General features: G+C 42.9%; 1 protein-coding gene across 12 annotated transcripts in view; it reads right to left on the bottom strand.

Annotated features, from left to right (window-relative positions):
* The window catches only part of YEATS2 (YEATS domain containing 2), a 49,933-nt gene that overhangs the window by 16,828 nt on the left and 6,815 nt on the right, over positions 1–26,290 (bottom strand). For 7 of the 12 annotated variants that reach the window (XR_012630024.1, XR_012630025.1, XR_012630026.1 and 4 more), the window contains exons 5-20: positions 25,406–25,648; positions 23,079–23,194; positions 21,778–21,939; positions 19,952–20,063; positions 18,451–18,495; positions 17,233–17,419; positions 15,319–15,558; positions 13,262–13,420; positions 10,735–10,838; positions 8,034–8,141; positions 6,793–6,966; positions 5,362–5,620; positions 4,449–4,610; positions 2,755–2,870; positions 1,508–1,663; positions 618–791 (exon numbers count right to left, since the gene is read on the bottom strand). Coding sequence is in view for 9 of the 12 variants with exons in the window: in XM_074877787.1 (XP_074733888.1) it covers positions 618–791; positions 1,508–1,663; positions 2,755–2,870; positions 4,449–4,610; positions 5,362–5,620; positions 6,793–6,966; positions 8,034–8,141; positions 10,735–10,838; positions 13,262–13,420; positions 15,319–15,558; positions 17,233–17,419; positions 18,451–18,495; positions 19,952–20,063; positions 21,778–21,939; positions 23,079–23,194; positions 25,406–25,648 (2,517 nt within the window). In the remaining 3 variants the exon portion in view is untranslated. Of the gene's footprint in view, positions 1–617; positions 792–1,507; positions 1,664–2,754; positions 2,871–4,448; positions 4,611–5,361; positions 5,621–6,792; positions 6,967–8,033; positions 8,142–10,734; positions 10,839–13,261; positions 13,421–15,318; positions 15,559–17,232; positions 17,420–18,450; positions 18,496–19,951; positions 20,064–21,777; positions 21,940–23,078; positions 23,195–25,227; positions 25,376–25,405; positions 25,649–26,290 lie in introns of those variants that run through there. The other 5 variants (XM_074877788.1, XM_074877792.1, XM_074877785.1 and 2 more) reach the window with 4 other exon arrangements.

Here is a 26,290-nt window from a genome sequence, read left to right on the forward strand (position 1 = left end):
TGTGCTGTCACAACTCCCCCAGGGTGGAGAGGAGTGACATCCTTTGAACACAGTCAGGACCAAAGGACCATGAACTCTGGCCACTGCTAGCCTCTGAAACCAGCTGGTAGCAGACTGGGGACTAAGCACCGTGGAGAGTCTGTGATCTCAGAGAAGTGACCTACAGTCTAGTTACTCCTGGCTTTCACTGGCCTGTCAGATACAGACCTTAAGGCATTTCACGTTCTTCTGCAAATTTTTGTGCCAGCAGCAGATTTGGTGTTTAAAAGCTGCATAGCCCAAAAAATCTGATCTGTGTGATTGTAAAAGCTGTTTCAGATAAAGCCTTCCCTGCCTACCTGAATTTCAACAATGTTAAAAGCAAGAAAGTGCAAGTTTCAGTTTCTCTTCTCCCCTTGTTTCTTCACAGGTATTTACTTCATGTCAAACACCAAACAACCCAGCAGAAAAGGAGTTGTCTGCACTGTGCTGGTACACAAATTAGAGCAGGCCCACCAGCAACGCCGACTGAGAAGAAAACCAATAGGGGGGAAAAGCAGTAGAAGGACTTTCCTGGAGATTATACTGGCTAGAGTGCAAACATTGCCAAAATTCTGTAATACAATGTTGTTTCTCACCTGGGCCACCCCGTTTGTGGGAAGGGCCACAGCAGGAGCAGCAGCTGTGGTGATAACACCTCCGGACACTCTCAGCACAGTGGTGCCAGGTTTGGAGAGCTGGGATGAGGCAGGCACTGATTTTATAGACCCATCTGATATTTTCACCAGTGATGTCTGTCCACTGGGTGCAGCCTTTGAAAAAGAATTCAGTGTAAGGAAAAAGGTGTATTTGGATTTTTTTAAAAATGACTTTAAAATCCCCAACAAAACACAACAAACAAGACAAATGCTTTTTATATTACTGAAAAATATTTTCAAGACTTTTGAAAAAGGCAAATTGTGGCAAGTAATAGCTGGAACAAAACTATCACCTCAAAAATCAACTTTACCAAGTTGCTGACTTTGAAAAAATATGTCTATCAAACTTGAATTTTGGATGATCAATTACAAGTACTCTCAGGGATTTTGAATTTCATAGGGACCACTTGGTAGTTTTTAGAAGAAGGACCTTTGAAGGATACCAAACCCCCAAAATTTTAAGACCTTTAGCAGGTGACCCATTTCTAAGGTTCAAATACTTAAAGCACATTTCTGCACCTGACTGTATTCACTTCTCTAATTCATTTCACTAAGAAATCCCAAAGGACATTTACACACTAGCAACCCAAGCTTACACATGACCCACTCTGAGCACAGAAATAAAGCTGGAAAACTGTGGTCCAATACCCACATATGAAAGTAGGCCTTTATGTGCTTTCCTCACCACAGTACAGTCAGCATCATAATTATACAAAACCAAACCAAACAACTACAAAATGAAAAGCTCTCACAATGTATGGCTGTGGTTCCTATACTTTATCTGATAAAGTGCTAACTGGTAAGAGAGAAACACCTCATTTGCATCTTACCTGTGTAAATAGAGCTGTTTTCTGTCCAGTTATCACTTTTAGTGCTTGTCCTTGTGTGGAAGATGCTCCAACTCCTACACTGCCCTGAACAACTGAAGCTGGAGTCAGCTGCTTTCCAGAACTCTGAGGAGAAGGCTGGCCGACCAGGAAGGTGCCCTGTTCCAGAAATAAGTTAGGGAGGTCAGCACTTTGAAACACAGTTAAGAGTCAACAGAAATCTGCAAGTGTCAATACAGGATAAAAGCTTGTAGATAAAATGCAACAACAACACTTCCTCTTCTAAAGCAAGACACTGCTCATTACAGTGGATGCTTCTGCACTAAGAGCTGGATACAGCCTTCTCGGTGCAGAACAGATTCTGATGCAAGGGAAGGGGTGAGAAACCCAGTCTCCTGTCATGTCAGAGGAATCCACTACAATTTAATACACTTTATGCTCTTCAACTTTACTCTTTGTGACAAATGCTGCTTAGCATGCAAGATCAGAGAAGCTTCTGCTGGGCTGGGGGGGAAGGAAAAAAAAAAAAAGGAGAAATTGAGACATTCTGCCATCTTCTCACTTCAAAATGCATTTAGTCCCCCTACAAAGGCTATATATTCAGAGCTCAGCATGCAGAAATCACAGCGACAACTGGAGGCGTGTGCTCTAATAACCTACAACCCGAGACCTTGCCACCCTTCCTGCTTCACATCAGTATTCAGTTGCTACCCTTCAGAGGCTTCATTCACCCACTGTCACACACGGGTCCCTTCACACAATCTTGGGTTTCCTCATTTTTCTTTCTTACTCAGCCTTGCCGTTTCCCTCCAACAACCCTCCTTTATTCTCCTACCTCTTATGCTCTCCTTCAACTCTAACATATGCTACTGTTTAAGATAGCTCTTCCACCATCATCTCCCTCAGATCACCTCTCTTGTTTCAGTGACCCTTGTGGCCCTGCCACCAGGCACTGTCCCTTCTCCACCCCCTGCTCAGCCTGGCCTTACTCAGCGCTGCTTTCTCAGCCTGCAAGGAGCCATGAGGGCACAACCCTGCAAGGGGAGGTGAGGGGCAGAGATGTGCCAATAGCAACAGCAAGTGGCAAAGCAGGTGCTTGTCAGAGAGAAGAGATGCAAGGGTTGTCAGAGAGGATCTAGACCCCATAGTCCAAGAACATTTCATGTACTACAGAACCACAGGACATCCACCTAACACCACTGCAGCCTGAAGTGTCAATCTGCTTCAACTGAGATGCTTATGCCACTGACCTGGGGTGTCTGCTTCAGGATGTAGGATGTATAGGTGAGGTGCTGTGACAAGTTACTGCTTGTGCTTTGGGTTCCTCCTCCTCCTCCACTATTTGTAGAAGAACCAGATTGGAGACCTGTAACCAGAAGAAAAGGCTTGACCCTTCAGTGACCAGACACTGTGGGCTGCTAAAGCATCCCCATATATACAATTGAAAACACTTTGCAAGGCATTTGCTGCCACGTTTTGCATCTCAATAACATTACTACCCAGTACAGCACAGTTCAGATGTGCTGCTGTGTTCTCTTATAGCTCAGCAAACACCATGAATGAAAGGAGCTATGGGGAAATAAGGTCTGGTGGGCAAGCAAAGCTCACTGAAGGCTGCTTTTGAATTTTCTATCAAAAGCAAATGCTGCCCAACAGATGAATAGTCTTTTCATCAGTCTTTTGCAGATTATGTATCTGCAGCAAAAGCCCTAGAAGCACTGTGAATCCCACTGGCTTCCTAATTGTACTTTCACTGGCTCTTCCAATGCAATTTTGTTAACAGAGTATTAGATCATGGATACTGAGCAGTGGTAATTTGCAGTGACACTTTGATATTGCTCTGCCTTCAGAAGGAACAGTCTGAACGCTGACTTTTTTTGCAGTCTCTCATTAAGAAACAAGGGTAAAAAAAATATGTATGGCTCTGTCATAAAAAACACAAGTATTTGCTCTTCCTCAACGCCTGTGAGATTACTTACTTGTCAAAGTTGGACTGCCCCAGCTATCTCTCTAAATCTCAAGAAATGGGGATCCCATCACAAGTTCTACAGACCAAAAATACCTTCAGCCAGAGTATCTATTTCTTCAGTGACATGTACTCTATTGCTATGTTGCTGGTATTTACCTTATATATTAAACTGAATGATACCTCCTCCTCAGTGCCAGCATCAGAACTGGGAGCAAAAAGTTTACACCCAATCCATCTCTCATCCCAACCCCCAGCCTCAAAAGGAGCATTCTGGAGAAGGCTCATGACAAAACTCTTCATCTACACAGTCCAAAATGGGCAGTATTCTTTCCCTACAGCCACAACACGCTATAAACAAAAGTATCACCCATGGGAGCTATTTTAGCAATGTTATTCTCCAGGTATTTCACAGCAAGTTTGATTCACAAGCCCATTAACAAAAAAAGTGCTTCTGCTGGTCTCAACAGCTTGGGACTAAACCTTGTATCAACATTCAAAATTATTTCTTTCCCTCATTCCAGATACAGTATCTTGTCCTTTTCAGAGTTAGCTTCTTATGTTTCTAGTTTCTCCAGGGTGTCATTCCATTACTTATTAATAGCTTTCACAACTACATTCAAATCCATCTCAGTTCTACATCATGAAAATGCAGTTGTGCCTTCCTACACATCACAAGGAAAAGTTAAAGACAACCCTTTGCTGAATTCTGAGGAAAATTACACTTTCTGCTTTCAGCACAGAAAGACATTGAGAGCACTGCATGAAGAGCAGTTTCATCTAAAACAGAAGACAGTTGTGAGATCTCAGTCTTAAAAAAGCACCATATACTGTGTTGTTGTGAACAAAGAAACCCCATCCCACTAATCCCACTACTGACTTCCACAGTACCAGGATGCGTTATAGAAAAACTACCAAACTTATTAATTATGCAGTGATTACATTATTTAACTCATTACATTTCCCTGCAAGACTAACTGGCATTATTTGTGGCTCGCAGTATGGCTCCTTGGGGTATCAGAAGCAGTTTTCCTTTCCCAGAAGGGTTCTTGCTGTTGGTGGTGAGATACAGTTTGGTGCCTGGTGGTAAGTTTGCCAAGTTTGCCAGGTTGGTGGCTGGTAACTGCAGTGTAGCCATCACTAGAAAGAAAGAATAAAAAGTAAAACTACTGCTTGCAGAAAGTAGTATGCATTGAAATCTGCACAGGATGAAAGTACAAGGAGTGACAAGCAGCTAGCCTTTGATAATCCATACTTAGCTGGCCTAACCACAGATTAACTCCACCAGCGATGCACAGACACTTTTTTGGATAGGTCTGGAAAAAAAATAAATCTCTCTGCGTGCAGTACCACTTATGGTTGCAGGTCAAAGCAGCACAGCTGTGAGATCTACAGATGCAGAGGCCATGGAACACTTTTCAAACTGTCAGAGCCTGAACTAACATGCTCAACTAAAGCCAGCTGTGTGCAGAAGCAGGCGGGGTGCTCCCACCCATACTCCCCATACTGGGGAAGATGCAAAGATGAAATAAGAAGTTTGGCTCTTGTTGGTTGGATTTATGTGGAGCCCTTTGAGCATCTCAGGACCACAATGCTGGGCAAAAATGTGAGACCTGGCTCCATGGAAGTCTGCTAGGTCTCCAGCACATCTGTCTGATCTCCACTCACAGAACACTGCATGTTCTAAAGTACTTGTGCTCCCTCTTTCCCCTTACAGATAATGAGTTATCATTTTCTTTATTACTAATCTCAGTCAGCCTGAACTTCCCTACAGACCCATTAATTCTGAAGTTTTTCAATCACACATAGTTATTCTGCAGTTGAAGAAATCATTATAGTACCTCAAAGTCTACCCATTATGAGCTATTAACAAGATGTAAAATTACTCTACCTGAGCCTTGAGATGTACTTTTCTGAGCACCTGTAGAAGAAACTTGTGCCTTTGTTATAGTCTGCACAGGCTGAGCAACAATTGTCCCTCCACCTCCACTCACGATGGCTTTGGCTACACCTTGAGTCACAACCTGCTTCGGACCAACAGCCTTTGCTACTGAAGAGCTAGATTTTGCCACAAGTATCTGGCCACCACTTATAGCCACTGCTTGTTTCACTGTCGACTGTAAAGCAGAACCAACTGGAACACCAACAACCTGCAACAAATAAGTATTGGATGACGTGCTGCTGGCAAGAGAAATCATGTGAATTCTAGCTGGTATGCTACCTCCATCTCTAGACATTTCAGGACACTTTATACATGTCTAGTCATGTATCAAAGCTATTCATTCAGAAACAAAATTAAATTGGCAAGAGACCAACCTGAAATAAAAAGATAAACTCTTAAACACAACCAGGATTTCACAGCACCCACAAAAGATTAGGTATCTTCAAATTACAGGGCACTTCCATCTTTTTTTGATATATAAGCAATGGCTTTATTCCAGCTGAAGATAAAGCTTGCCCTGGCAAAGCACAGAGCTCCAGAAATTTAGTTTCAACACATTAATAGGAACAGACTCCCTGGGAAAACTACAGCCTCAGTGCAGAACCCACAAAGTGCTTCAATTTTATGTGTTGACAATAACTGCAGGGAAACACGAGTTTGCATACCTGCTCAAACAGGCAAATAAAGCAGTAAAAAGGATAATGAACTGTTGCAAATGTAAATATAAATTTACTTATGCAAAAGTGAAAGCTCCATAGGTAGTCTCTTGTACTTGACATATGATTTGACTCTATCCACAATGGAAACAGGCAAGAATGGAGTTAATTTCTGACACATCTGTCATCTCGTGACTGCACAGTTACCGTGCCTTCTCAGAAGCTGCATCACTCCTGTCATAGCAGCACTGCATTGGCACAGACTCCTACAATAAAACACTTGAGTTGCCACTCAAGTGGGACTGCTTCCACCTATCGCTAGTGCTGGCTCAGCCTCCACCCCACTCCCCATTTGTCCTGTTCTTTTTTGTTGCAGGCCTGCAGTCCAAGGAATTTGGCTCCTCTTACAGAAACACCTGGAAACACCTTCAGCAAGAGCTGATGATAGCAGCCAACTTTCTGGCAATGGGTTAAGACAGAAGTGGGAGATGTTCCCTGGACACAATGAAATGCAACAGTGCTGCTCACCCTGCTCCCTTCTCAAGGGCTACAGGTAAGCATGATATGAACCACTGAGCACACGGGGAAAGCAGCTAACCACGGTGCTGCTGCCTGGGTGTGAGACAGAAGCAGTCCTACACCCCTGAGAGAAGCATGAAGTGTTGCAATAAAACCACAAGACAGACAGCTTAAACCACACCAAAGATGCCCAAGTGCCTCATACCTTAGACTGCACCGTCCCCTCGCCTGTGCTCACGACAGGCTTCTGCGGTGACAAGGCTAACATGTGGCTCCCTTTTACAGTGACGTACTGCTGCACAGAGGTCTGCGTGGTTGTCCCTGTTGCTGGTAGCTGGGGTTGCTGGGGCAGTTCTCCTGGCTCCTGCTTTATTATCACCTTTTAAATAGGAAGAAATAATAACAAGAAAAGCAAACACCTTAAATCACTGGGGATCATTTCTAGAACAGCCTGTCTGCAGGAAAGGGCAGGCAACAGTCAGTAGACTCAGACATGGTTCTTACCACCAGGTGGTCTCTAACCCAGCTCCAAGACAAGGGCTACTCCCAACACACAAGTGTGAGGGGAGGGGGTGCGTGTGTGCGTGTGTATTTACAAAGCATTCCAGATTTGAGAGGTTCTCACATGAATTACAGAACCACAGAAATTGCTAGTAATATTACAACTGCTAGTCATACTAACAACGGACTTGGCCAGACCTGACTTCTTCAGGCCCTGCACCTCAGTCAGCATGGAGCCACAACACTTTAAGGTTTCAAATTTCTAAGCACCCTCTTGCTCAGAACACATTCTAAACCTCAATATTTTTCTATCCTGCAAAATGACAACCAGTATTACAACTATAGATACTCTAGATTATTATAGCTGACATTCTCTTGTGTATATGTTTTATGTTTCTCTGGGACAGGCCCTAAACCTAATCCCTAAGAGCAGTGAGCCAAGAAAGGCTGGGGTTTTTTTGCGTTAGATTGCTGTAAGTACTGTAACTTGTAAGAAGCATTCTTCCACCTTTTACTTGGATCACCTAATACTGCCAGAAACAACTTTAAATTCCAGATGGTAACATTTAGGGAAACATACTCAGAAGTAGCAACTTCTGAGATTCAAAAATCACTCTATCATTTTTTAAGCAGCTCCTGACAGATCTACTGAAATTTACTTTTACTATATCCCACTAAACACAGTTTTTAAAATACCAGCCTCAGTATGACAGGGATTCAAAGAAAAACAAGAAAGGATGAAAGAAGAGATAAAAAAGATCATAGGTACAGTAGAGTGACAGTGAAAGACAAGAAAACAAGATACATTTTTGAGAGGTGCTAGAGAGCCCTTGGCAGCAAGGTTTTAGTTTTACATGCACTGGAAGTTACATGGTTTGTGGCACAAGTCAGCATGAAATGGCACTATGGGGCTCCTTGTCCCGGCACAAAAGCCAAGAGGAATACCTTTGTAAAAGCTCCAAGTCCTCCAGTGACTGATTTGGGGCTTTGCACCTTGGAATGACTCCCAATGGGACAAAGGGGTGGCATGGTGGCAAACAGAGAGTCCTCCTGCTGCAAATAGGAAGACATGGCACAAAAATTAGTGAAATGTCCAATACAAGAAATTAAAAAAGTGACTGCTAATAAAGGGTAGAAGGGACCATCTGGGCAGGCCAAATTGCCTGTACAAGACATTTCCAAAATCAGTCAACACTTAAGTAAAAGGAGTATAACATACTTAACACAACCTACAAAGCAAATTTTATTTGGAAAATTACATCTCCAGCAGCAGTAACTTATCTTACCATATCAAACACAGGTGAAAAATCAACTCATGTTCTCCGACCAACTTTTTATACAAAGCATTTCAGAGCTGTAAAACTCAAGTAGGCTGAGGGGGGATCTTATCAATGTGTATAAATACTTGATGGGAAGGTGTAAAGATCAAGCCAGACAACACTCAATAGTATCCAATGAAAGAACAAGAGTCAACAGGCAGAAATAGAAAAATTGAAACACAGGAAATTATTTAATTATAAGAAAATCTTCTTTTTAAAAAAAAAAAAAAATGTAATGGTGATCAAACACTGGAACAGGTTGCTCAGAGGCTGTGGACTCTCCAGCCTTGGTGACACTCAAAACCCAACTGCACACGTGCCTGAGCAACGTGCTCTAGTTGATCCTGTGTTGAGCAGGTGAATTGGACTGGATGATCTCCAGAGGTCCCTGCCAGCCTCAACCATTCTGTGATTCTATACATGATCTCAGAGAGAGAAGACAATCTAAGAAGCAGCAAGTTACAGAGGGGAAAAAAATGTTCAATTTAAGTGTGCAAGCAAAGTTCTCCAAGTTCTCTCAGATGAATTTTTGCTCTCCTATAACTAGAAAGATGTGATGGCACACAGCCTTTCCAGGCAGAACTCACCATTTGACAGGAACAGTGAGGCTATGTAACTAAACAGCGTAAAAAAAAAAAAAAAAAAAATCCACACCTGCAAAATCATGCACCTGGCATTTCTGGATCTGAGGCTGGTAGAGAAGTCAAATGCTTTTGAGAAAGTCTGTTATGGTTCTGCTTTAAGTAAAATAATTGTACTCTTTTATAATCAATGTGAACTCCAAAGCCGTGGTTTCACAATCACTTGGCCCATCCTCAGACACTAACCTAATACTCCTGCCATCTTCCTTGTACTGACACATATGGCTGAAAACAGATTAGTTTTCAACCAGATTGGTTGTCTGCTCTGGTTTACCACATCGCCGTACAACTGGTAGCAAACAGGAGGAGGTGTGAAGACAAGGCTAGAGGCATAACCAGTCCTCTTAGCAGCAGCCTGCATATTGGTCATTTTAAAGTGTCTGAAGAAACACAGCATTAAGTCATTAAAAAAATACAGAGGAAACTAGCCCATTGTGAAGAGATGAAAAGTGGTGAATTAAGCACAATCTGTAACACCACACTGAACTATCAGATATTCCCTCCTCTTTAAAGAAACTGTAAAATTACAGCTTTCCACCAACCAGAAGACATAAATCAAATTTCTGTTTACAGAGCTATGATTTTTATATCTGTATTTTTAAAATATCTTCAGTTTTTAACTTTGCCCTGGAAGTACAGAATTCAGCTGTTACTAATGACATGTGCCTACTTCGACTCACTGAAAACCTTTCAGAAAGAACTGTCCCAAATCAGTGAAAAATAAAGACTAACGAATGGTTTTCAACATAGTTATGTGAAATCCATCTGAGCAGACAGGCTCTTAAAAGCTGAGCAGCTAGCTGCACACCTGACACTTAAAATGCTACTCCAAACTAATTGCTTCAGACAGCAATCTTCAACACTTCTTCCAGAACAGACATAGGAAGCATCTGAGTTCCAAATGTAAAGTGAGTTGCTCTCTGCAAGCTGACTGGCGAGCCTTCCCCCCCTCCCCATATCCTGCATTAATATTCTTGTGACTTGGAGACAAGGAAACGCTCCTGTTTTCAGCAGCACACCTACCAGCTGCTTTCAGAAAGAGTCTCGCTGACGCCACTTCCCTGCCAGAAATATCCTTCCTAGCACAAGATGTGGGAGAGATTTTATGCGAGACTCTTCAGCTCTGTACCTTTTGGGCTTTTCAGATCAGAAGCATGAACCCTATTTATCACTGTTTGTTTACACATTTGGTTACTCCGCTGTTTACACAAACATTTTTCTAAATGCAGACAGTTGTAAAACCACTGAGCTATTTTCAAGCTGCTACGAGCAGCTGCTGTACAAAAGTAGTGAACAGAGTGAAGGTTTTGAGGTAGGCACCTCTGGTTTAATCATTTATTGTCACTACCAAAATGAAGAAGATCAAAGGCAGCTACAGAAGAGCTTTTTTGACAGATAAGACATCTTGAGAGCTATGTCCTCCATGCGTTTCCTTGTAGAAAAGCAAAAGAGCAGTGCCTTTAACAGAGGTGTAGGCAAGTCTAATTAGAGCTGCATGAAGTGACACTATCATCTTGTATAACCACCATGTTCTCACATGGCTCCGTCTGTTAGACACAGTAAACCTTCGTATGAAATGACAACCAAAAGAACTTGCCCAAAATGCAGAATTTATAATACTAATAAGCCCTATTTAATAGGAAGCTGGACTTTAAACGGAAAGTACACACCTAATGAGAACATTACCTTGACAGCTGAGGTGACAAAACTGCTCCCGTGGGTCTTTGATACAGGAGATCCAGTTCCGTGAGAGGCCTGACAAACACTGGTCAGTTTGCTGGTTGGGCTCCCTGTGTATCGGGAAATAAAGCAATGTCGGGTGAGGGCCAGGGAGCAGTGCCACTGAACACATGAAACCTCTTCTAACAAGAGACGTAACATTTCATTTCAACTCTGTATTCCCCGTGAGGTACGTCAGAGGGAGCTGGCATGGGCACAAAACAAATCCACTACCGAATTTCCACCTGCAGAATCCATGCCCCAGAGAAGGTCCTCTCCACCCAGAGCTCCACTTGCTGCAAGCAAATGGTCAGGCACCTTCCCGGGTGGCTAGAGGTGCAAATATGTGAAACTAGGACAGTAAATGAGCTGCCAGTCAGAGCCTGCTGCTGCAGATGTAACGTTCTCCACTGTCCAGAAGCCCTCTGAACCTACACTAGCCTCAGACACTGGCACAGGGGAAGGCTTGGAGGAGGCTGGAGCAGGAAGGGAAAGGAAGGCCAGAAAAGGAGGGAGACAAAGTGAGGAGTAACAAGAGGAAGGGAAAGAGTGAATAGGGTAAAGGAAGAAACAGAAATAAGGAACGAAGACACAGGGTCCTCTGTCTGCAGAAGACAGCTCTTGCAATATTAACACCTGGATACATATGCCACAGCACTCTGACTCACCCCTCCAACCCCAAGCTGGTTCAGTGGTAAACTTACCCTGTGTTATCAGAGTGCATACACAGCACTTTGTTGCTCAGCAGCAGTGTTGTCACTGCTTTTGGTTTGGTTTCTTAGTTTTCATTTGTTCAAGAGAGGCCAAAGCCATGAAGTACACACACAAAAACACAGTAACAGTCTCATACAGTGGCACTACGATCTGCACTTAAATTTAAAAGTAAATGGGCAGCCACTTCTTGAAATAACGGGGTTTAGGAAGGCTGGCTTTCACAGAGCAGAAACATCTCGCCCCTCTTTTTAAATATGATCTGCAGTCTTATCAGTGGCTGGCTGTAGTATCCCAGTACTCTCAATCCAGCCTGGCTGCTGTTGCCAAAAAGCCAGTTCCACGTGCCCTCTTGCTCCTTCATACAGGGTCGGGCGATGAGGCTATCTAACAACAAAGCCCATTTGGGGAGGGGAGGGTATTAATTTTCTGCTCTGCCACTGATCTGATCCAAGTTGTGCAGGATATGGGGGAAGTGACAGGAGTGCAGGGGAGGGAGAGGCAGCAGGCAGTTTCTTCCAGGCCAGTCTGTACTTACATCACACTAATGTGATGGGAAATTGTACCTTTAATGGTGTTAAGACTTGCATGTCCAAACCATCTGGTGCATCTACAGATCCTATCCTCAATGTACAAATCTCTACCAGGAGAACACAAAAGTTACCCAAACCATGATAAACCACATATACAGAGTAGACAGTCAGACTGGAGGTAAAGCAGAAACAGAAAAGGAAGAAGGCAGAAAACCCCCGACCAACCAAAAAAACCCCCACCCTATTGGTGAAACAGCTTCAGTGTTACCAAGAAAGCCCCAAAACATACTTTAAAAAATTCAGCTATGACTATGCTCCCCCTACCAATTCCCTCTGTGATGAGGTTAAAATGAACATGACAGCTCTGTTCCCTCAGATAAAAGAAGGAACCATTATTAAGAGAAGAATTTTTGCACTTTCCAACCATGCCCAGCAGTTTGTTACATGGATGCTGCACTTGACCACGTGGCTCTGAACACCCTTCTAAGGTGCTGGCAAGTACACACACACAAGTGTGTTTTTAAATAGACAGTGGTTCTTGGCCACTAATCACAACAAATAAATGACTTCTGAGTGACCTTTCCTCCAGCCCCAACACAAAGATTACCAGTTGACTCCCATACCCATCACCTGTCTCCTGCAGTTCAGTCCTCTCCCCTGACCCCAGGCTTACGTCACCACTGAAGCACTGAGGGAATCCAGTTAGAGGAATCCAAACCGGCTGGAATAGGACCAGCTAGAAGTTGAGTAGTAACAAAAACCAGCACGGCTGTTCTCCTGGTAACTTAGGTCTACACATTTCAACACATCTAGAGCACCGTACACCGGGACCTAAGACTGATCTGCAAATCACTGCAAGCTCTCCATGCATTTTGTCCATATCTGATACAGTTTTCATCCCATCACCTGTGCACTGTTTCGGTCTAAATCTCTGTGCACCAGTCTACATTACTTTCTCCCCTTCCCTTGCTGCCTGCAAAGAACAGGCTCTCTTTGAAGAGGTATCTGTGAATTCAATCTGGCCTTCTATTAAGCACTGTTTCCTAAAGGAAGTTATGTTTAAGTCTGAGATACCCTTAATCATGTTACACAGGCCAGTTGTGCAAACCAACAATACCTCCCTCTTTCTTTGCCGACGACTTTTCCATCTTCGCAAGCTGAAATACTGTTATTATACTAATCATTTTAAAGGGAGAATAAAGTTGAACGGGTAAGACTAAGCCACTGCCTTCTGTGATCACACTACACACCTGTGCTTGTGGCTGCTGCTCCAACCATCTGTCCAGGCTTGTCCACAATAATATATGGATTATTAACGACTGAACTAGCAGAGCCTTGCTTCATGTGCACCGGAGTGGAGGTTGGGGTACGAGGTAGCGGAGATGGACTAGGGGTTGATATTGGAGAACCTTAAGAAAAAAAGCCCAATGCTTCTATCTTGTAAATGTTTTAAGAACATAAAAATACAGCAGTAGTAGTACTTTTTAACTTAGAGAAGGAACACTTTTTGAGGATGCATTTCCCAGCCTGAGCAAGATCACAGGACTTGGAGAAGGAAAGAGGAGACAGAAGGAAAGGAAAAGGCATGTAAAGCACTATGGCTCATACCCACCCCAGACATTCTCTGCCTACCAGGACAAGCAGGGTTCAAAGGGACTCCGAGAAGTCATCTGCTCCACCTCTGAATCCTGAGGGACATTACCTAAATCATTCTCACTGCCAAAACTAGTCCACCCAAGGAGATGAAAAAAAGAGAGCCGAGCTCCTCTGTAGGCTCTCTCTTTCACTCGTGGAGCCCACAGTACAGGCATTCTGAGCCAGGAACTAAGCAGTTCACATAAAAAGGCTGCATGATACAGCAGCCATCAGACAGGCATGGACGCTCTTGTCTCTTCACTGCTCTCACTACAGCAGAAGCCCTTGAAAGCAAACTGTAAGATGTGCAACTTCAGGGTAACAGGACAAGGAGAGAGAAAAACTAGAGAAGAAAGAGGCTGCATGAGGGGGTAAACAAGAAATGCAGAGAAAAGGACAGGCAAGGAAGTGATCGGAGTAAAGAAACAGCAGAAAGCACACTAAGCTTCAACCGCCTGTTAATCTGCTTTCTTGGCAGTGATTGACAATTAAAATGGAACAAATGCTGGTCAAATAAAATCTCCATGTCTTATAAACTGCTTCTGAAATCTAAAAGGGGTGACACTTCTTGTCAGACAGCAGAACCTTGGAAAAAATATTGAGCAGGGAAACATTTAAATAGCAAAGATCAACACAAAATAGTCCAAGGATTTTAAGAAAGATAGGATGGCTCCTGTAATTCTTGCTTTCTGGGAAGCCTTAGGAAAAGAAGATCAAAAGAAGAGCTTATTAAGAAAGAAGAAAGCACTTGGCATAGGTTCAAAAGTAAATCAGCCTGAGTACCTTTTTAAGATGTCAAGGAACAATATTGAAATTTATAAAAAAACAACAAACCAGACACACTTGAGGAAAATTATCTAGGAGCAGATCGTCAGAAATCACACATATTGATAGCTGGTGCTTCATCCTCTCTACCCTGAACACCAGAAAATGAAGGGATGTAATGGGTCATCTTTCAGCTTCACAACATGTGACATGGTGAGCTGCACATTAAAACTTTCTGATGTAAAACATCATCCAGTGGATGGCATGATGGCCAGGCAGGGAAGGGACTGTAAGTGAAATGAGTAAACAGCACCTTGACCATGTTTAGTTCAGAAGCTATTAAAAAAGTATCACATTGCTCACTGCAGTCAGCTGACAATTTAATCCAGAGGGCGGACTTTTGGAAGAGGAAGACCAAAGCTGTTCCATCTGAGGAGATATCACAGGTCCAAGAGGGACCATTTGAGTCTACAAGGTTGAACCTAATTATTTGCCCAATAATCAGGAAACAAATTTTCTTCTTAATGCATCCCAGCTGTCTGAAAGTGGGAGGGAGAAGAATGGCTTCTTCCCACATACAAATACCCCACATGGAAGATGCGTCCTTGCCTGGGCCTTTCTGTAGGTAGCAGTCCAGATAAAGACTATCTTTTTCATACTTAAAAGCATTCAAGAACAGGGAGAGAACAGCTCTCATCCTGCTTTTGATCTGATGTGAAGCATTTCAGACTTGTATTTTTTTTTCCTTGAACATTAAGAAGTGTGTTTAGCTCCTTATTCTAGAGTTTCCTACTGCCTGATGTTCAAAGATTGGCAGGAAAACAGGGAAAGGACACAAAACAAGTCCAACTGGTTCACTCTCTTGTTTTCCACGGTGAAGCACTGGGGTAAGTAAACTATCATTCACCTGATACAATCTTGCAACTCATGGTGATAGGCTGGAAGGATTTTCCTGGTGACTCTGCAGGGCTTGGACTCTGACCTTGAGGCACTATTTTACAGCTAGCTGCAATGGGTTGAAAGGCTGAATTTCCGTGAGAGCCAAAGGCAACTTTCTGTGTGGCTAACTTGGTGGGAGTCCGTTCTATCGAAGATGGCAGGGAATAAAACGTGGCATGTCTTTCGGTTTCAGCATTCCCAGGGAATCCTGATTAAAACAGGGAAAAGAAGAGAAATAGTTCTTAGGCTGAGAAATCTAATTCCCTTCTGCGCTTCTCTACACAAACAAAATTCAGGTACAACAAATACACTCTGGAAGGAAGGAAAAGCAACTGGTGGGCAGTGTTGAATGAGGAGAAAGTAGGGTAGGGGGTTCCTCCTACGCAAGCCTGTTGGATTTGTGTCTGAACAGAAGAATAAAACGCTACCATGCACAGGCTGTTCAGCTGTGTCAGGTGATCACCCACTTCTTACATATTTTCTTGGAACAACCATTCCATTGACCAAAAGCTGCTGGTAGTTTCAAGTGTCCTCAGTTAGAGCTCCACAGGACTAAGGCTGGATCTTTCACAGAGACTCTCACAGCGCATTTTTTTGTGTAAGAGCACAAGTAGACCACCTACTGCCTTTTCACCTGATTCGGCTTATCTGATGCAGAAGATCAATTAACCTGGAGCTGATGAGAGAAGCCACTGCCTGTCAGTGTAAGAGAGGCAGGTTTACTTCCTTACTGTTGGCTGCAGCACTGCTCACATAAAAGGTGCTGCGTATCTTCCTTTTTGATTAAAAAGCCTGTGCATTTAAAATTTGGCTGTGTTTCTCCTTTTTTGGCCACAAGAAAACATCACATTTAAACAGTGGACATTCTTCTTGCTGAGCCAGAACACTGCCAGTGGCATCATGGCACCTACCACAAAGAGCACCATGCAAGACACCAGCTTAAAGCCAATTCCATGAACACAGGAATGTCAGGAAGAATCAAGAAAGGCATCAGACCGTGTTGCATGGAACCATATTTTGAAATACAAAGTTGCTCTTTCCAGCAAGTTTCTCACACTAAAATGCACAAACCATAAAAGACACCCTTGTTTATCAGCCCAGTTAACCAAGGTCTGTCACGTAAGCCTTGACACCATACATTTCAGAAAATAAAGCTAAATGCTAACAGAGGCACAGTTTTTCCTACTTCACGCAAACTCAGAATCGTAACAGTGTGCCCAAGAGGCCAGCACTAGCTTATTTCAGGCAATTCAAATGATCTTAAGGCATCAACTGCAGCCCCACTGCAACAGACGCCAGATTTCCTGATCTTACAGGGGCTGGTGAGAATGAGACCATGACATGCACAGATGCCATCCCTCAGACAAACATACACTACATCTTTTTCACTTTCTATTTTCAACACCACAGTTATGTAGTCATTTCTGTTCCCCCACAGTCAACTCATGTTAGGCACCAACATATTTAACTGAACACACCACTAGACCAATTCCTTAAATGTATACACAGTCCCCAAAACATTCAGAAACCTAGAAAACCCTCTGAAAACAGTCTGCCAAGAACAAAACTACAAGTGCTATTCAACAACCTTTCTTCCAGCTGCATCTGCTGCATAAAGCTCCATATTCACTACCTTTAGCAAAACAGAGCCCACTCAACAAACTCCAGATTTAAAAAAACACCAAAAAATCAAACCCAAAACCCAAATAAACCATAACAATTTCAGAATTACACTTCATAGTACATTGAGGAAGTGATCATCTGGGGTGAGCAAGGAGAAAGTAGCACTGCAACCTTTAAGTCACAAGAGCAATTAAGAGGAGGTATCCAGAAGAGCTGAAGTTCCAAGAACTCGAATTTCACCAACAGCCATTCGCTTTACCTTTGTCCACGGAAGCATCTGGGCTGGAGTCCCGCAACTGTTTAATTGGTGAAGAAGCCTTGACTGGGGCTGGGATACTCAACGGCAGTGGTAAAGATGTAGGAACGTCAGAAAGGTCAGACTCTGAAGACTGGGAGAAGAGATACTCCTCGCCAAGGGAATGCCTATGTAGCTCCACATCCACTACCTAGAAATAGGAGAAATGATGACATTAATATTTGGTAGCTGGGTAAAGATGTAAAAAGTGAACACAACTATGCCTTTTCTTTTTATTTTAATGTCTAGAAACCTCTCCTCCCCCCACCTCTGCATAACATTTCCATTCATTTCAGGGACACTTCCCAGAGGTCCAGCAGCACCCAAGCTGAGACAAAAATCTTCCAACATTTAACCCCCATGGCAAAATAGGACATCTCTCAGTCCGTGGGGAAATCTGAATAGTGAACGCTGGAAGGAATGCAGAGCTGAGCTCCAAGCATCCCACTAAGGAAAGGACTGCATATCCCCTTAGGGACAGGCACAAAACCGCAGCTTGCCTTTTCTGCCTTTTTTGATAAGGCCTTGAGAAACACACCACATTATCTACTCTTCAAAAGTGCTCTTTAATCACAGTAGACATCTCACATTAATGTTTTCTCCACAGACTGAAAAGCTGAAGTAATGCAATCTCACCACAAAAATTTCCATTCACTACAGTACAAGGGGAAAATAATACCAAAAAAAAACTTTAGGGATACAGCAAATGAGTTAATTTATTTTAAGTTTAAAGAGTTCATTTGCCATGAAGGTACTGAATTCTGACAGATGCAGAAACTTAAAAGTACTTAACATACTGCAAAATTTCAGCAGGACAGTTGGGTAATCCCTTTAACTTATATTCTTTATGTATGAGATCTGCAGCACATCAGAATGCAAATGGAGACATTTGGTACCAGAAGCTCCACAAAGAAATAAAAATTGGAACTGTAGTACAAGTTAAGGTCTTTATGAAAGAGCTGGAAATAGTCTCCCCTGAACTAGAGAGGAGAAAAAAAAATTACTGTTGTCATGAATAGTGACAAGGTGTCATAATCATTTAACAAGAGAGCAAAATCTACTTTCCAGAAATCATGAAATCAAATGGGTCTGACTCTGTGCTTAGTACCATGTATCTCTTTCTTTTTAAATATCCTTAAGGGAATCAAAGTCCAACACCCATCTTGCGACCCGCTGACTCACCGTTTCTGCGCCAAGTGTCTGCAGGCCTGTGTAGGTCCTGTCCAACTGGGTAAAACAATATAATATATTTATATTAACCAGGGCAAAGCAATATATTAGCTAGAATTTACATAGTTTCAACTTCTTCCAAACAACTGTATTGTAAGTTGAGCAGCAGTGTATCCAAGTTTTTGGAGGCCATGGGGTCAGAAATCTGCGTACTCTGTTAAGTACCCTCTCTTCTGCAAAAAAGTCAACCACAACCAAGATGAAAGAAATGAGATTGTTAGGGAAATATTATTTCAGACTAAGACGAGCCTTCAAGGAGTGTCCTTTTTTATTCCTGATGTCAATACAAGGAAATAATAATGACAAAAAAAAAAAAACAAAGAGATTTAAACTGACCAGTACGCAGGCTATGTTTACGCTATAATTTTTGATTCACTGTTCACACTGAGTATCAGCTGATAGAGGCAGAAAATCCCAGAGATATCTAAGCTGCGTTTGACAGGCTCGCACTGCGCTGGAGCTCAGCCTGGCAGCCACAGAGGAGGCCTCGGCTCACTCATCACCTCACAGCAGCCACAGGCTCCATACGTGAACAGCAAAGATTCGCTGATTCGAGTTCTTGTGTGCCATGGACTGGCTCAGTTTTCATCTGTAGGCTGGGCTTCCTTTGATGCACAACGTCCATCTGTTACCAATTTCTCCCCAAGTTATCTCTCTTCAAATATATTTTACTCATCATCTGCATTAAATGTCCCTAAGTTCCAGAGGAACATTTCCAATCTTCTCTACTGTTTATATTTGGGGTTGCAATGAGGTATCCACATTAGCACGAAATTCATTAATGCAGGCAGAATTTAAATAAAACTAATCGTGCTGCTCAAAGAAACAGGAAACTAAACCAGCTCAGGACTTAATTCCACTAACGCTAGGGACTACTAATTAAAAGGAAAACAAGAGCAATGGCCTAGTTTTCCAGGACTGCTGCATACTATACATCCTATCAAGTGTCACAGGACAGGTGAATGAGTTGAAAAAGAAGGCTCTCTTCAAAAGGCACAAGGAATGAACGGGGAATCTCAGCCTGCCCACTCTAACAAAAGATAATCTCTAGCCAATACCCGCAAGTGCTGAAGGAACAGAACACATCTAACAACCCCTTTACCAACAGAAGGACAGCCCTGCAGCACCCTGTCCAGTTAAAGCCAGTGAGAGCACAACAAAAATCTCAGACTGCAGGGAAACAACAGGTAAATGTTTTGCTGCTGTGTGTAAAATCAGTTCCAGCCTCTGCAAAGCTGCGTTCCTTGGCTCCCACGTTCACTCCAATATAGCCAAGGTAAGAGGCTTTCCTGGATTTTTTTTGATTCTCCAGCTCAACTACACATGTGCAAATAACCAGCAGGACATACACACAACAGAGAGAGACAGAATCACACGCACAAGCGAAGCCTCTTCTAGATTTCACAGGAGAGCTCATTTAATCGCCTTTCTCTCAGATATTTTGTTCAAATACCTTCAAATTGTGTATGATATCGATCCTCTTGTTCTGGCTATCCTTGAAGTGTATCTGGACTCTCACTGGAAATTCTCCCCAGCCTCTCCTGGTCAGGTGAAATGGAGGTTCTCTGCAAACAAATGGTGATTCACATTCTGGATGCAGAAGTAGCTTTCACCTACCCCTTTTTCAGAAAGCCAAAGACTGCTTTCTAGCTGACAACTAAAGCTATCTTCAGGCCTGCTATTCACCAAAGAGAGAATGCAATCACAAAAATGAGAATTTTGTGGCTTTGGACAGCTGAAAACCTACTTTTATTTTGCACGAGGGGACAGGGAAGAAAATGGTAATACACTGTTGGATGAGAGAACACAGCAAACAAACATTTTTTTAAAACAACAACAACAACAGAAAGGCTGCATAATGCCAAATGAAAAATACTTGTTCCAAAAACCCCCAAGTCAGCTCCTAGGACACAGCAGCAAGGTGAGTTTTTAATGTAGCATTTTGCAGTCACTTTCTGTTATTTCCTATCTAGTAGCAAGAAGGCACATGCTTCATATAACGCCAAAAGAACAACACACAGACAAGGAAAAGCTAACTCAACACTGGCATTCTCCAAGCTGAAAAAGAAGGGTATACTTGTCTCTAACGTTTACTGTTACTTTCTTTGTATTTCAGCTTGTTTTTATTGTAAATCCCAACTGCAGTTTTGCAATGAAACAGAATGCAAGAGGCTTAAAGGCTATTTTTAGTCCAGAACATTAATGTTCACTATGACAACTGGGACTGTGCAACAAGAAATCAATTAACCAGACGGGATTAAAACAGAAGACAAACAGCACTGATATTGGATACTGGAAACTCAGAAAGGCACAAAAAGACAGCAGTCAAGTGTAATTTAGTACGTTATATAAGAAAAACAAAGGAGTCTGCTTTCGTCGTTCTCAAGGTTGCCTTCTCAGAAACATTACTGAGCCATACCAACACTTCTTATCTCAGATAAGTCTTTCTGGAGTTGCCTTTCAGTAGTTTAATTTAGCCAGAATTAAGTTGCCATTCTGTACCTAGGCAGTCTCCCCATGCTCTTCCAGGAGGCAGCTGAGCATGCTGTGGAGAAGAATTTCTTTGGGAGGACACAAAGTAGTTTGAAGGCATCCTCCTGCTGTCTTGTCCAAAGGAGCAAGAACGAAAGACTGACAGGGCACTTCCCTGCAGCAATCAATAGAGAACCGACCCTGCTCACCTCATTAGAGTCACAGCTTTGAATACAGGTTTGGGAGAGGACAGAGAAGCTGCTCTGCTTCTGTAGCATCAGCACCATTACACTGATGAAGCACGAAGCCAGCGCCACTGACCTCACTACACTGGAGAAATATTTGGGAGGGGGATACTATTTCTTGCCCAAACGCATGTGTATCATTAAAATTATGGGCAAAACAGCTTTCTGAGGCTCCTCTTTCTTTTACACACTGGAATGGAAGGGAGGTAGAAAACACCTCTTTTATCAACAAGTCTAACCTGCGCAGCAGACAGTGTAACACATACAGGAGATGCACAAACTTGCATGAATAACATGAAATGCAACAATTGAATGCTTTTTTCTCAGTAGGAAATTTAAAAAAAAAACCCTGCTTGGCACATTTGCTACATAAAAACTGATTTATTTTTACTATTATTTTGGAGTAAGTCAAGCCAAGACAGACATGGAATACTAAAGACATGTTAAGACAGACATGGAATACTAAACCAGGAAAAGAAGTTGCTAACTTTCTAAGAACCTTGGCACTGTAAGCCTGGCAAGCATAAAGATTGGAATAGTCACTGGAATAAATCCTTATTACCTCACTTCTACCAGGTCATTAGGTTTGTAACTGGGATGAAGGAAGAACCAAACTTTCTTGACAAAATGATTTATGCTGGGTTCTCTCCGAGAGCCTCGGACATACACCATCCATTTATGGGTCGACTGATCATTTTCTTCTCTCTTGTCAGGGGGAATGTACCTGGCAAAGAAAGTAAAAAACAAAACCAAGATAAAAATCCCAAACAGATAAATACCACAAAAAGTATTTTGGAAAAGATTAAGCAAAAAATTTGGGATGGTAAAATTCCTATGTGAACCTTGCCTGTGAACCTGTACAGTTCTGCTCATTATTTCTTACTCTGACAGTTCATCCAGAACAGACACAGGTACCATAATCTACTCTATGCTTCCAACACGTTTCCTCTATTTTAGTGCACAACTGCCATAGGAAATTCACCCATTTAAACATTTGGCTCTTAATTAGGAAGACTTAATTTTAACACTCTACCACTGTCAGATCCCTTTCCCCATCTTATTCCGAGATATCAGGAAGCAAAACCGCACCAGAACACTACATCAGCAGCTGCTACCAGAAATACAAAAAATAACAGTTCTTCTTATAAATTTTTAAGAAACTTCACAGTCAATACTTGGTTCCGGGTCCAGGCTTAGGCAGATTTTCAAGAAACAATTCTAACATCATAAGTCTCATCAGCAAATGTTTGCTACTTTCTATGCAAGAAGAGGAAAAGACCAACTTGAGTAGTGTGAGGGTGGAGTTAAAACCTGGACTTGTGCATAATTTCCTAAAATGAATGCATTTCTTCATTGATTTCCTCAAAGTTCAAGAGTTACACATATTTACGTGTCTTAAAATTTGGGGGGAAAAAAAAAATTATAAAAACTGTACAAATTCACTTCTTCAGACTATGCTGGACTTTCACAATTTTCCTCATTCTGGTGGTTTGGTTTGGTTTTTTTAGTTTAAAAAAAATACATTGTTCCTATGGACACACTGAATTAGCCATTAGGACAACTTGGTTTTCCAAATTTTAATGGAAAAATTTGGGATTTCTAACTGGTCAGAAGGCTGAAAGACTCCCCTTCCGAGAAACAGATCTTAAAATCTCCATATATATATAAAAAACCAAAACAACTACTAAAACACTAGAACACTCGTGCAGACACTAGAGGAGGGCAGCCTTGGGTACAGTGATTATTCAAGGGCATTACCTCATATTGTGCCAGTCTAGCAACTTTATTTGTCTCCTAATTTTAACCTCCTATTCCATCTAATCTTGAAATAAAAGGACCATCCCTCAGACTCTGGATACTAACTTGGAGACGTTGCCAACCACAATCGTTTTCTTCACATAAAGCCGTGAGGTTTCATCATTGGACAGTCCGGCATTTCGTTGTCCTGGTTTTTGAGAGCTTGAAACACCCGAACTGTCCTGAGGGTAGGGGAAGAAAAAAAAAAAAAAAAAAAAGGCAAACAAAAAAAACCAAACATTCCTCTTAAACATCATTTTATTTGGTGCTAGAAAAGTAAGGTGTTGTTAAAAAAAGTAAACCTGTATAGCTAAATGAGAGACCAACAATGAATCATCCCTAAAAATACTTAAATTGCTATCTAGGCATGCTGAAGTAACTCAGGCATGCAACAATGATATACTACCTAGCCAAGTGTACACTGCATAGCTTAACTGAGCCTACATTATGTGACATACCATGGATCTGAGCCATGATCTCAGCTTGGGTTTCAAAAGCACTGCCACTGCACTATCTGAAAAAATCAAGCACTGCTAGAGTGACATCATGTTGGTCACTAATCAGAAACAAAGCGGTATCTCCCACAAGTGGCTTCTGAAAATCTAAATCTTTCTCATTCCCAGCCTATGTTGCTTTGAGGGACTCCAGCGTTGCTTCTCAGTGAAGAATTGAGGCTGGGCTTGAGACGAGAATTCAGCTCCAACTCAACAGGGATAGCAGTCAGCCATGTCACATCTCTGACATCTACATAAGCCTACAAATCCACTGTAATACTTGGGCATAATAAATCCAGCCTAAGCAACATCATAACACAACCTCAGCTATTAAACAGTGGCCAAGACTCCCTGGTAAAATGATGCCATGTCTGCCCACAGTGCCAATGCAGGCTGCACTGTCATCTGCACGGGAATGAGAGGCTTTTCTGTAACTCTGTTGGATAAAGGGGCAGCCCTGAGACTAAGGGACTGTCATCCTCTCATGAACAACAGAGTTGGTGCTGCAGCTTCCTGGAGCATACTCTGCTGAGCACTCGTCAGACGAGTGTCAGCGTGGGGAGCAGCGGATTCACTAGGAACTGCTACACCACCTCTGTTGTCAGTGACGCCTCAAACTGAAGCTTGGAGCCACAGAAGGCTGGGATGGCTCCTGCTCCTCATCACTCCCTCAGCCACCTCTGGGCCACGAGCTGCATTGGTCAAAAATGTACCAACATGCTACACCCAAGCAATGCAACTGCTCCATCAATGCCCCCAGTTCAGAAACAAGTTACATAGGTCTGGTGGCTTACGATATAGGTGGGTCCACATTATATACTGTGTATCTACCTTCTGCGACGGACCCTAGGCAGGGTTTCAGCAAACTGCAGCCCCATTATCGAGGGTGTCAGGCTGCTCAGAGGCAGAATCATTGCTCTTTCTGCCACATATTATTGCAACTTGTTCACTTGCAGAACGTAGTCACATGCAGTGAGATATACCCATCCCTGGTTTGGGTTAGAGGCTGTACTCCTCTGGCAGGCCTGACAGCTGAAAGGAACTGAAAAGAAACTGGAGAGTTTCATTTCCCCAACTAAGGCTCATTTCGCCTGCAGCCAGCAAGAGAGCCTCCCCAGTGGAGCTAACTGAAGCCAACAGAGGAAGCATTTCTGTAGCTGCAAGGCGAGCCATAAAGGGAATGGATCCAGGTCAAAAATACCCCAGAAAAAAGTATGGGGGAACAATGACAGAAGGTATTTTTAACCTGGGTCAGTCTGGTTCAGTTAGGCAAACAGTGATATTAGCACAACAGCAAGCAGCACCACCAAGAGAAAAATAACTCAAATGATGCACCCAGGCTCTACCAGCTCACGCTCCCAGGGTGAGCTAACCCACCAGTGTCACTATGCTTTTATCACAGGCTGCTTAAACCCCAAACTCCAGTGGTTCAACCACTCCAAGCAACCCTGTGGGCACCCAGGGCCAGGCAGCAGCATTACTTCATAAAAACACTGCTGGAATAACACATCTTGCTCTTCTCTCCAGGCTCTACTCTTCCTGACCCGACTTCTACCTGCACTGCAACACCCTTTGCTCAAGCAGTAAAACACCTCCTTCCTGGGAGGCTGCCAACCCAGACAGCGGCAGAGAGCTGTGCGAACACAAACGCTACCACCGCTGCCTGGCTGACCTCTCTGTCGGGCAAGACTGAGTTAAGAGGAGTTACCCAAGTTACATACACTTCAGTTAGCCTTACAGCAAAGCCAGGCTGAGACAGTGGGAGCAAGCGGTTGGAGAGGGTAAGAAACAGATCTTCAGCAAGGTGGGTGAAAACATGAAGAGCTCCTGGTGCCAGCACTGAGTCCAGACAGAGCACACACCTCCAACAACTTGACCACCACTCGAGTTTTACTTTACCCGGCCAGTATTTCTGCTCTGTCTCTGGTCCAGGCTGTTTGTCAGCCGCTCGTCTGTGTCCAAGTTGCCATTGTCTTTGTCCAGGAGAAAGTCATTGTGCTGAGAGAGCGAGTCGCTCTCGGAGTGGTTAGCAGATGGAGTGTCTGAGCCCTGGTTAGCTGGAGATGACGATCTAGAGGGCGATTCCAAGAATTTCTTGATTGAAGGGTGATTAAGAATTGTCGCATCACATGACCTGGTACCCTGCAACAAAGAGGTCAGGCAGATCCAGTCACTATTTCCCTGCAGCCCAGATAAAAACAAAGCTTCGCCAGAAGAGAAAAAGTCAATGTATGACGAACAAATATTTAATCAGCTACCCTGCAGGAAAATCATATGCCACAGAAGACAAAAGCTTAAAACTGTTCTACAGAAACTGCATCCCAAATTGAATCTGTTCCTTTAGACATTTTGATCTCAGAAACCCACCTGGTTTTGGAAAGGACTGCAGCCTACTCAAATACCTATAACGTCACTTTGAAAATAACATCTTCCATTCCTGTGCAGACACCTACAGCCTTTTGCCATACACAGAAAGGCCACAGCTGCCTGATTCTTGCAGGCAAGCAGGGTACATAAATGCACCAGGCTCTTTAGTTTTGATACTCATTGGCAGTCTTGTCAGTGCCTATGAGTCAAGCTACACATATTAGCACCCTGTCTGCTCCCAAAGCTTAACGGAGGATAAAGAATAATGTGCTTAGGCATGCTTGCAAACTTTCCTCAAAATGGATATCTTAGAGCTAATCTTAGATCCTCCTAAACCTGCAGGGGGAGGACAGGGCGGGGGAGTGTTTTAATCTCCTTTGTTTTTTTCATTACTGTGACAAAGGCCCCTTTTTTTCT

This window comes from Strix uralensis, chromosome 9, assembly GCF_047716275.1.
Source record: "Strix uralensis isolate ZFMK-TIS-50842 chromosome 9, bStrUra1, whole genome shotgun sequence".
NCBI lineage: Eukaryota > Metazoa > Chordata > Aves > Strigiformes > Strigidae > Strix > Strix uralensis.